Genomic DNA, 12732 nt, shown 5'->3' with positions numbered 1-12732 from the left:
AGGGGCAGGCAAATGACAGGTCAATGCAGGCAGGGGTTGATAATCCAGAGTAGTGGCAAAGGCACAGGACAGCAGGCAGGCTCAGAGGCAGGCAGAGCCGTCAGGCAGGTGGAGTCAGGACAGGCAATGGTCAAAACCAGGAGAGCGAGGAAAAGAGAGACTGGGGAAAAGCAGGAGCTGAGACAAAATACTGGTTGACTTGACAAACAAGACAAACTGGCACAAAGAGACAGAAAACACAGGTATAAATACCCAGGGGATAAGTGGGGAAGATGGGCGACAACTGGAGGGGGGTGGATAAAAGCACAAGGACAGGTGAAACAGATCAGGGTGTGACAGTACCCCCCAGGGACGCTACCAGGGCGCATATCTGGTTGAGCAGCATGCCGGTGCTGGAACACAGAGATAAGGCCTGGACCCAGGCCTTCCCTAGCGGAAACCCAGCACCTCTCCTCTGTGCCATAACCCTCCCAGTCAACCAGGTACTGGAATCCCCTGCCCCGAAATGTCTCACCATGTACGCAGGTCGGCCATCAATGAGACAGGGGAGAAGGGTGGGCCTGGAAATAGGAGACAAGGGGCAGTCAGACATGGTTAACTCTAGACACAGAAAAGGTAGGAAAAATATGGAGTGTACAGGGCAACCGAGGACAAACAGCAGAGGGGCTAATGATCTTGGACCGGGTGGAAAAGGTCTTGGCTTCTGGGGGTGTAGTCGCGGCACTATAGTGGCGTGCCAGGGCCTCAGGCTTGACCTTCTTAGATACCGGTCAGTGCTGTGGAAGCGAAGTGGCCCGGGCCTTACTGAACCCCTCCTGGAGGTCCTGGTACGCTGGCGGAGAGGTCCATGACAATTTCCAAGCCCCCAGGAAGACTTCCCGGGGCAGGCAGAGCTGACTTCAGTCAATGAGTGTGGCAGGACAGGCTCCAGCCCACGATGGCACCAGTAGCCAGTCAATGGAGGGATTGTGTCGCTGGAGCCAAGAGAATCCCAATACCACAGGAACCTGCAGAGACTCAACCAGCAGGAATTGGATTGTCTCGCTGTGGTTCCCAACACTCGTAGGGTTGACGGGGGTGGTCTGGTGGGTGACCTGGCCTACAGAGTGCCTGTCCAGTGCTCTAACACCCATGGGAATGGGGAGGGGTTGAGTGGGGATGCCCAGTTCGGACGCCAGGGTAATGTCCATGAGACTCACATTGGCCACCGAGTCGATGAGTACCTGGAGAGACTTAGACTGGTCGCCCCACCGCAGGATGGCACAGAAAGGGGGGCGAGCAAGGGGAGACAAAAAAAAATTCAGACCCACCAGTGTACTCACTTCAAAACAATAAGCTAGGTCTCTTGAAGGTACAGGTAGACACAAAATGACCAGCAGTACCGCAATACAGACAACTCTGGGTCTCAAGTGTGCGTACGCGTTCGGCTGGAGACACCCTAGCCCTGCCGAGCTGCATCGGTTCGGCAGTATTTAAAAATGTATGCACTCTACTGTAAGTCGCTCTGGATAAGAGCGTCTGCTAAATGACTAAAAATGTAAAATGTAAGAGGTGAATCGTCAGTCTCTGGAGGCTCTTGGAGGGACTCGGGTAAGCTCAGATCCTCTCAGGGATGTAGACGACGGGGACTTCCGGAGTTCATCAGATGCAAAGTGGGATCCCTGAGTGAACGATTGGGACTGCAATCAGACCTCTTCTCCCGCCTACGTTCCCGAAGCTGACCATCGATCCTGATGGTTAAAGCGATGAGTGAGTCGAGATCCATCGGTAGTTCTCGGGCTGCCAGCTCATCCTTTACCTCCTCTGATAATCTGTGCAGGAATGTGTCGAACAGAGCTTCCGGGTTCCAGGTACCCTCCGCTGCTAGTGTGCGGAACTCTACTGCATAGTGTGCCACATTGAGGGTGTCCTGCCGAAGCTGGAGTAACTTCCGGGCAGTCTCACTCCCGCACACCAGAGCCTCAAAAACTTCTCACCTCCGCCACGAATTCTTCCAGCCAGAGGCAGACAGCGGATTGTTGCTCCCACACCGCCGTGGCCCAGGCGAGTGCCCTCCCGGACCTCAGCGTAATAATGTACGCTATCTTCGAGAGGTCCGAGGGGAACGAAGAAGGATGCAGCTCGAAAACGAGGGAGCACTGGGAGAGAAAGGCCAGCAGGTTCTGGAATCTCTATCGTAGCGCTCTGGGGTAGGTAAGCGGGGTTCCCGGGAAACCAGGGTGATGGCGCTGCTACCAGCTGGGTTACTGAGGGGCTTGGAGGTTACCGTCATGGTAGGCTGCCTGGTAGGCAACTCACGGAATTGCTCCCGCAATGGGTCCAATGCTAGGTTGTGACGTTCAGCCACGTCCTGGAACCCTTCCATCAGACCGCAAAGCAACTCCTTGTGTCAACTAATGATAGCTCCTTGGGAGGAGATGGCGTTGCGGAGCTGGTCCAAGTCTGCTGGGTCACTCATGGCCAGTTTGTACTATCACGTTTCAGGTAAGACGCAAATGCAAACTGTGTTGAAGTAACAATGTTTATTCCAGCAACAGGGGCAGGCAAATCACAGGTCAGGAAGAGGTCGGAAATCCAGAGTAGGGGCAAAGGCACAGGACGGCAGGCAGGCTCAGGGTCAAGGGCAGGCAGAGTGGTCAGGCAGGCGGACTCAGAGTCAGGACAGGCAATGGTCAAAACCAGGAGAGCGAGGAAAAGAGAAACTGGGGAAAAGCAGGAGCTGAGACAAAACGCGGATTGACTTGACAAACAAGACGAACAGACAGGGGATTAGTGGGGAAGATGGGCGACACCTGGAGGAGGGTGGAGACAAGCACAAGGACAGGTGAAACAGATCAGGGCGTGGCACTGAGGAATCCTATTTGTCAATTTAGTTACATCAGTTGTAGTTTCTAAAGCTGGTCTTCTTACTTAACCCTGTCGGACACCATATTATTTCTTGTTTTTCAAGAAGGATGTTAAAAGGCTGATTAAAATACAATGTGGCTGAATGTTCAAATACGTTTTCATAGGGTTCTCATCAAGGCCCTTTATGTTTTTTCTCTCTCTGTCTCTCTCTCCCCCCCCCCCCCCCCCCACAGTATGTGCCAGAGGCAAGAGGCACATACTGTTTAATGTTCATCAATGTGTCGAGACGTAATTAATCAAAGCCCAACTTGGTGTCTGTGGAGCAGATGAAGTGAGACGCAGAGCTAAAATGGCTTGCCTTGCCTTTTGGCTTCATGCTTCAAAAGAGCCTGGTTTCTTTCATTACTCAGTCACAAAAAAGACGCCTTCACCGAAAAGTACACCTTGCCCAGTCAATTTACTAGCAAGACTAGCTTACTGTTGCAGCACTATGATAACTATAAATACATTACTATTATTCACCACGATCCGACAGCGCACAACAGTAGTGGGGGAGAGCCTGTCGTGCCATCAGGACTCAACTTCTATGCCCTTTTCATGTTCCTTTGAGTTTCTTTGGCAGGGTGATAGATAGTGGGAGGGAGGAAGGGGCGAGAAACATTGCTCATATTGATGGGCTCAGGTAGTTAAATGTTTGTTTTTGATGTGAAGGGCCCTTCTTGAGCAGACGGGTCAAAAGCCCTCAGATGTTTCCCTCCCCCTCCGAGTAGTGTAGCTGTCTGATGGGAACAGTGGAACTGCCTTTGATATGGTTGTGCCCCCCCAAACAAGCATGATGAAAGCCTGACCTCTAATCTCTCCCTGCTTGTTGTCCTTTTCTCTGAAGGCAAGGATAGGAAAGCTCACAGGAGTCTGCCTCATCACTGAACAACATGGCTCTTCAGAGAAATCCCCCTGCTTCTCCCACATGCTAAACTCCATCTACTGTACATATCTGGAATACCAGCACAAAGACTAGTGTTCGGACCTGAACCCAACATCTTTTCATCTTTGGAGTTGCATTTAGAGTGTAAGGTCAACATGCTACAGTAAAGCCTACAGGACTTCAGAGACTCGGGGAGATCCATAAAAGGTTTTGTTCAATGAAAATATTCATGTTGAATTACCTTTGCGGGCTATTCGGATGCAGTTTATTCTGCTTTCCTGAAAAAAAGAGAATACAGAGATCAGAGATGGGAACATTGCCAATGCTTTGCATCCTGTAGAATGCAGAAACGATGAACCTAGCATTATACATTATTTTGGCTGAACGATAATGAAAATTGTATTTTGACAATAAAAATCAAAGCAAATTATCTTCAACAGATGAAAATTAGACAAACATTCACTGTTGGATTTTCTTACATCTTTAGGGACCAGCATATTGGATTGAAAGACACTCAAAATAGTATTCCACTCATGGGGCTCTGAGGAGGCATTCAATCAGCTAAATTGATAGTCACTTATAAAGATATATGACCAGTGAATGTCAATCAATATGAAAGGCAAGAGTTGAGGTGAAGTGTTTAAAGAGAGAAATGAAGATTTGATGAAAGGGAAATTAACTGAATTGAGAAGATGGCCCTGGACCAATATGCCGCTATTAAAATGAATTAATTTCCTTCAAATTTCAGCTGATGGCATCTTGGTGTTATGAAAAGGACCTTTGTCAAACAACACTAATGAAAATGAAGACCGTAATCCAATTTCGTCTTGCCACCTCAACGAGGAGATGCATTATCAAATTAAGATTTACATACGCTAATTCAGGCCTTATGGGACAATTATGCAAATCTACTTTTCCTAAAAAGTACAGACACGTAGGGAGGCATATTTAAGATACACACACACACACACAAACTGACTAAAACATTCACACACTTTCAGCTCTCTTTTTAAGTATCAGTAAATGCAATTGCAGGATGCTTTGGACATTCAAATACAATGGGCTCTTAGAAGACTATCAAGACAGACAGAAACCAGCCCATAAAAATACAGGGGCAATTCCTCACTGCATCAAGGCAATAATTTGCAGGAATCTATGCAGGAATCCAATGCTGATTTACACTTGTGCTTAATACAGGCAAAACTAAATAAATGTTGTTTTAAACTCTCGTAAGAACGTTTCAGATGAACTACATGTTCACTCATTAGATGGTTCTCCAATCGAACGTGTCCCGCATATAAATACTTAGGCTTGTGTGATAGTGACAGGACGATGACTGATCCCTGATTGTAGAGTTACTGTCGCAGGACTTAAACCCGCATCCTTCCACTCAATCAAATTCATGAAAGCGACCATGCCCAGCCTGGCTTTCCAAAAGCAGATCTGTCAGCAAACTCCAATCAAATACATTTTTAAGACTTTCAAACCATTCCGGGTGATGGGGAATAAGACTGAGCAGACTTGGTTTACTACATTTGACAGAAAAATGTGTAATGCAGAAAGTAGGGGTGATATATTCCAGCTCAAATCATCCATACTGGCATGTCGTCAGTCTGGGTGTGGAAGGCAGAAGAGTGGAGTTAATTGGTGATCTGGAGAGCAGAAACAGATAGCCCACATAGGGGACACTGATGCCCTGCCGCCCACACAAACTGTGTCAGTCATGCCAGAGGGGTTGGCAGCCATCATTACTACAGTACACGCAGGTTAGCCTGTGTGAGTGTGCCATTAGGAGACGCACTGGGTGTTGTGACTGAAATGCTGCCCATGCTATGGTCTTCAAAGAGCCAGGCAGAATGCACCATCTTTCAAGTACCTCTTTACATGCATCAATGAAAGCAATTGCACAGAGGCTTGACAGTAAACCTCCAGCTCATTAGCATGAGTAAATGCCAAATACTGTTAGTCTCTTTCACTTTTTAAACGTCTCTGCCAATGTTTATAAAGGCCACTTATAGCCGTAATGTTGATCCTTAACAAAGCTTATTCAGACCAAAATAAAACGTTTGTGATGCTGAGATGTAATTAACTAAACACAGAAACTTAAGGAACAAATTAGGAATAGGAATTAGGAATTTTATTGATCACATACACATGGTTAGCAGATGTTATTGCGAGTGTAGCGAAATGCTTATGCTTCTAGATATGACAGGTAATATCACCAATTCCACAACAAAAACCTAATACACACAATCTAGTAAAGGAATGGTATAATAATATATAAATATAAAAAACATGGATGAGCATTGACAGAGCGGCTAAGACGCAATAGATAGTATAGAATAGATAGCGTAGGATACAGTATACACATGAGATGAGTAATGCGAGATATGTAAACATTCTTAAAGTGCCGTTATTAAAGTGACTAGTGTTCCATTTATTAAAGTGGCCAATGATATCAAGTCTGTAAGTAGGCAGCCGCCTTTCTGTGCTAGTGATGGCTGTTTAACAATCTGGATGGCCTTGAGATAGAATAACTGTTTTTCTATCTCTCGGTCCCAGTTTGATGCACCGGTACTGACCTCGCCTTCTGGATGGAGGCGGGGTGAACAGGCAGTGGCTCGGGTGGTTATTGTCCTTGATGATCTTTTTTGCCTTCCTGTGACATCAGGTGTTGTAGGTGTCCTGGAGGGCAGGTAGTTTGCCCCCGGTGATACGTTGTGCAGACCGCACCACCCTCTGGAGAGCCATGTGGTTTTGGGGCAGTGCAGTTGCCGTACCAGGTAGTGATACAGCCCGACAGGATGCTCTCAATTGAGCACCTGTAAAAGTTAGTAAGGGTTTTCGATGACAAGCCACATTTTTTCAGCCTTCTGAGGTTGAAGATGTGCTGTTGTGCTTTCTTCACAACACTGTCTGTGTGGGTGGACCATTTCAGTTTGTCGGTGATATGTACACCGAGGAACTTAAAACTTTCCACCTTATCCACTGCTTTCCTGTTGATGTGGATAGTGGGGTGCTCCCTGTGCCGTTTCCTGAAGTCCACGATCATCTCTTTTGTTTTGCTGACATTGAGTGAAAGATTATTTTCCTGACACCACACTCCGAGAGCCCTCACCTCCTCCCTGTAGGCTGTCTCGTTGTTGTTGGTAATAAAGCCTACCACTGTTGTGTCATCTGCAAACTTGATGATTGAGTTGGAGGTGTGCATGGCCACACATTCGTGGGTGAACAGGGTGTATAGGAGGGGGCTGAGAACGCACCCTTGTGGGTGTTGAGGATCAGCAGAGTGGAGATGTTTCCTACCTTCACCACCTGGGGGTGGCCCGTCAGGAAGTCCAGGACCCAATTGCACAGGGCGGGGTCGAGACCCAGGGTCTTGAGCTTAATGATGAGTTGAGGGTACTATGGTGTTGAATGCTGAGCTGTAGTCAATTAACAACATTCTTACATAGGTATTCCTCTTGTCCAGATGGGATAGGGCAGTGTGCAGTGTTATGGCGATTGCATCATCTCTGGACCTATTGGGGCGGTAAGCAAATTGAAGTGGGTCTAGGGTGACAGGTAGAGTGGAGGTGATATGATCCTTGACTAGTCTCTCAAAGCACTTCATGATGCTTCATGATGAAGTGAGTGCTACGGGGTGATAGTCATTTAGTTCAGTTACCTTTGCTTTCTTGGGAACAGGAACAATGGTGGCCATCTTGAAGCATGTAGGGACAACAGACTGGGATAGGGATTGACTGAATATGTCCGTAAACACAGCCAGCTTGTCTGCGCATGCTCTCAGGACGCAGCTAGGGATGCCGTCTGGGCTGGCAGCCTTGTGAGGGTTAACACGTTTAAATGTTTTACTCACGTCAGCCACAGTGAAGGAGAGCCCACAGCAGGCAAAGGAGTTAAGTTTGTCTGGAAGCAAGACGTCGATGTCTGCGTCGGGGCTGGTTTTCTGTTTGTAATCTATGATTGTCTGTAGACCCTGCCACATATGTCTCGTGTTTGAGCAGTTGAATTGCGGCTCCACTATGTCTCTATACTGACACTTTGCTTGTTTGATTGCCTTACAGAGGGAATAACTACACTGTTTGTATTCAGCCATATTCCCAGTCGCCACGCCATGATTAAATGCGGTGAAACGTGCTTTCAGATTAGTGCGAATGCTGCCATCCATCCACGGTTTCTGTTTAGGGAAGGTTTTAATAGTCACAGTGGGCACAACATCTCCTATACACTTCCTTATAAACTCGCTCACCGAGTCAGCGTATACTTCAATGTTATTCTCTGAGGCTACCCGGAACATATCCCAGTCCACGTGATTGAAACAATCTTTGAAGCGTGGAATCTGATTGGTCAGACCAGCGTTGGATAGACCTAAGCACGGGCGCTTCCTGTTTTAGTTTCTGCCTATAGGAAGGGAGCAACAAGATGGAATCATGGTCAGATTTGCCAAAAGGAGGGCGGGGGAGGGCATTGTATGCATTGCGGAAGTTAGAGTAGCAATGGTCGAGCGTGTTACTTGCTCATGTACTGCATTCGATATGCTGATAGAATTTAGGTAGCCTTGTTCTCAAATTATCTTTGTTAAAATCCCCAGCTACAATAAATGCAGCCTCAGGATATATGGTTTCCAGTTTGCATGAAGTCCAGTGAAGTTCCTTGAGGACTGTCTGATATACACGGTTGTGACAATAACCGGTCGGCATTTGATTGTGAGGAATTCTAGGTCAAGTGAAAAAAAGGACTTGAGTTCCAGTATGTTGTTACGATTACACCATGAGTCATTAATCATGAAACATACACCCCCGCCTTTCTTCTTACCGGAGAGATGTTTACTCCTGTCGGCATGATGCACTGAAATTCCCGTTGGCTGTACAGACTCCGACAGCATATCCCAAACTAGCCATGTTTCCGTGAAACAGAGTATGTTACAATGTCGGATATCTCTTTGGAAAGCAACTCTTGCTCCGATGTCGTCATCTTTGTTAAATAGGGAATGGGCATTAGCGAGTAATATACTCGGGTGGTGTGCATGCCTCCGAAGCGTCGCTAGAAGACCGCGACACCTTTCTACTGACTCTGAAAAAAAAATGAAAAAAAAAGATGCCCAGGGTCCCTGCTCATCTGCGTGGACATGCATTAGGCATGCTGCAAGGTGGCATGAGGACTGCAGATGTGGCCAGGGCAATCAATTGCAATGTCCATATTGTGAGACACCTAAGACAGCGCTACAGGGAGACAGGATGGACAGCTGATCGTCCTCGCAGTGGCAGACCACGTGTAACAACACCTGGATGACAGGTACAGGATGGCAACAACAACTGCCCGAGTTACACCAGGAATGCATAATCCCATCAGTGCTTAGACTGCAATAGGCCTTTCCGCAAATTCCTTTCCATGGTAGCAAGATCTTAACAAAAGTGACATCTAGTACACAGATTCCCCTAAGTTGTGTGGCTTGACAAAGTAACTTCACAGACATCACCGGCAACAACGTTGCCTATGGGCACAAACCCACCGTCGCTGGACCAGACAGGACTGGCATAAGTCATCTTTACTGACGAGTTGCGGTTTTGTCTCACTAGGGGTGATGGTCGGATTCGCGTTTATCGTCGAAGGAATGAGCATTACACCGATGCCTGTACTCTGGAGCAGGATCGATTTGGAGGAGGTCTGGGGCGGTGTGTCACAGCATCATCGGACTGAGCTTGTTGTCAGGGAAGACATCCTCTGTGCGTTACAGGGAAGACATCATCCTCCCTCATGTGGTACCCTTCCTGTAGGCTCATCCTGACATGACCCTCCAACATGACAATGCCACCAGCCATACTGCTCATTCTGTGCGTGATTTCCTGCAAGACAGGAATGTCAGTGTTCTGCTATGGCCAGTGAAGAGCCCGGTTCTCAATCCCATTGAGCACGTCTGGGACCTGTTGGATCTGAGGGTGAGGGCTAGGGCCATTCCCCCCAGAAACTTTTTGCTGAGTATATATTTCTATTAATTTACCTAATGTTGGCTGCTAGGCTAATGTCATTTTTTTCCCTCCAAATGCAGACAATGACCCAAAACACACTGCCGCCCGGGTTTGTATTGCAAATAAGGGCATAAACTGGGTCAAGACGCCTGCAGAGTAAATAGACCTACAACACTTTAACAGCAACATTTCTCAACAATAGTGAGACTCTCATCGCCTACGGTAGGCCTACAGTATATCTACAAATATTTGTTTAATCTCTTCATTTAGGTCTCCTGATTTAAACCCAATCAAACTTGTTTGGCATCAAGTGAAAACATGAATCCGTAACTCTGCCAAGCCTACAAGCAAAGATGAGCTGGTGAAGGCCATCAAGATGTTTTGGCCTGAGAAACTGACGATACAACATTGCAACAAATACATTGATCATCTCAGCAAGGGTTTACCCCTGGTCGTGGAGGAACTAAAATGTATTTTTAATGTAAAGTAGTTTTGAAAGAGTGCCACATTTTGAAGAGTATTTTTACAATTATTTTATTAATGAAAGCATAAAGATGTTGATGAACAAATACTGTACATTATATGCTTTACCCAACATTTTGCGGTTGCATGAGGTTTGGAGTTAGAAATGTAAAACTTTAGAGTACTTAATACATTGCAAGTTGGAGGGATTTCTTTTCACACCTAGCCGAGCTCTTAGACTATCCTTTTGTAAATAAATGGGAGTATTAAGAGTCTATTGTCCTGCTAACAGCCCATCATAGAAACGTTGTTTGCAGAGTTCACAACCTGCTACACTTGTGAAAAACAAGTGTTTGAAAACATGTTTCTACGGTGGTACAAATATATTATTGAATTAGATATTTTTTTTTAAATACAAACACACATCCTTTTCAATGTTATACTAACAAGTGATTGCCATAGTGAATAATCCAATAATAATTGGTATGACATGGCTCTCGGAACTCATTAAGAGGCAGTTTCTAAATTAAAATACTTGCAGATCAATAAAATATCCCTGTAGATCTAATTACATTTAGAGGATTCTAAATTAATATCTAAGGGGCTTTTATACAATTATAATGCAGGGTTAATAATAATACTAGTTGAATAACAGATCGGCTCTCGGAACTCATTATGAGGCGGTTTCTAGCTTAAAAAAGATCTGCAGAGCTGGGAAGGTTGTATCCCACATTTATTTGTGTATATATATATATATATATATATATATATATATATATATATATATATATATATATATATATATATATATATATATATATATATATATATATATATATCACATTCAATTGGTTGCAAGAATTGTGTATAATAATTTAAATTGAACATTTTTTCATTTTCAAATAACCGAATGTGAGCGGTTGTAATCTGAAAAAAGGAAAAAAAGGACATTCTTGAACATTGGGTGAGACATGGAAGTGGTTTTGGAGGGCCAGTAGGAGGCACTCTTTTCTCAGGTCAAAAAAATTATCCCAATGTCCCAGGGCAGTGATTGGGGACACTGCCCTGTGTAGGGTGCTGTCTTTCGCATTGGACGTTAAATGGGTGTCCTAACTCTCTGTGGTCACTAAAGATCCCATGGCACTTATCGTAAGAGTAGGGGTGTTAACCCCGGTGTCCTGGCTAAATTCTCAAGTTGTCCCTCAAAATCACGGTCACCTAATCATCCCCAGCTTACAATTGGCTCATTCATCCCCTTCCTCTACACTGTAACTATTCCCCAGGTCGTTGCTGTAAATGAGAATGTGTTCTCAGTCAACTTACCTGGTAAAATAACAGTAAAATAAAATAAATAAATTCTTACTAATTTGCTGGAGAACCAGTTCGGAATTAAGTATGACTGACGCCTTTAGTGAGAGGTCTAATGCTTTCATATTCATTATATAAATAGGCCCTTTTAATTTTGTCTGGCTTGCGATTCCCCAAAAAAATGAATATTTTTGCTCATACAATTTAAACAGGTTGCTAGGTGTAGGCAAAACCATAAGCAAATAGGTAAACAGTGATATGACTAAAGAGTTAATCAGGGTGATTTTTCCACAAATAGACAGGTATTTTCCTTTCCATGGTAGCAAGATCTTAACAATTTTTGCTAACTTTCTATAAAAATGTATTGGAGTGAGATTCCTTTCTTTCAGGATATGTATTCTGATTATGTCCACATCACCATCAGTCCATTTTATTGGTAAACTACATGTTAACGTAAAAGTTAAAAAAAATTGTGATCCAATACATAATATAGTAAGTAAAACTAAATAAATCTTGCAACAGGCATCTGATTATTCATTATGAATAGGATTTATTTTATTTATTTTATTCTTCATTGTAACCACAATGTCACAAATAATTGAAGGACTCCGTGTTTCAGAAACTCACTTTATATTGAGGGGCGATCACTGTCACACTAGTAAATAAATCCAGTTTGTTATTTAGAAAGCCCACCATGCCTATTTTTCGATAATTGTTAGTCCACAAGTGTAATTCCCCCATTGTATTTACCAAAGTCTCTCTCAACTCCATGACCACCGGAAGCATTTTTATTGTAGTTGCCTGATGCCGGACTCTAGTGCCAGAGAAGACAGACTCTCGGATTGAAAACACCTCCATTAATTTACGAAAAGATAGTAAATTTGTGCCACAGTTTAGACTACCGATAGATCAGCATTCTAACTCCCCCTTGTGATAGTGTAGTGCAATGACAGAACGAGCAATCTGCCACCATCTACCACAAACGGTTGCGGCATAAGCTCAAAACCTTTAAAAGAAAAACCACTGTAGTTTTCACAATATAATAGCCATATCTAGGAAAACCAAAGTTCCAAAGGCTGGGCCTAATATAGTGTATAAGAGGTCATATAACAAGTTTTGTAGTGATTCTTATGTTGATGATGTAAATAATATTTGCTGGTCTGTGGTGTGTAATGAGGAGCAACCAGACGCTGCACTTGACATTGCTAATTCCAATTA

General features: G+C 44.6%; 1 protein-coding gene across 5 annotated transcripts in view; it reads right to left on the bottom strand.

Moving 5' to 3' along the window:
- Positions 1-12732, bottom strand: part of LOC106604982 (receptor-type tyrosine-protein phosphatase U) — a 242004-nt gene that overhangs the window by 40310 nt on the left and 188962 nt on the right. For all 5 annotated transcript variants that reach the window (XM_082975231.1, XM_082975229.1, XM_082975232.1 and 2 more), the window contains one exon: positions 4014-4050. In XM_082975231.1, coding sequence (XP_082831357.1) covers positions 4014-4050 — 37 coding nt within the window. The remainder of the gene's footprint in view (positions 1-4013; positions 4051-12732) is intronic.

This window comes from Salmo salar, chromosome 05 (genome assembly GCF_965601325.2).
Source record: "Salmo salar chromosome 05, fSalSal1, whole genome shotgun sequence".
Classification (NCBI taxonomy): Eukaryota; Metazoa; Chordata; class Actinopteri; order Salmoniformes; family Salmonidae; genus Salmo; species Salmo salar.
Note: the sequence above shows the minus strand (reverse complement) of the source record. Positions and strands in the feature narration are given on the sequence as shown.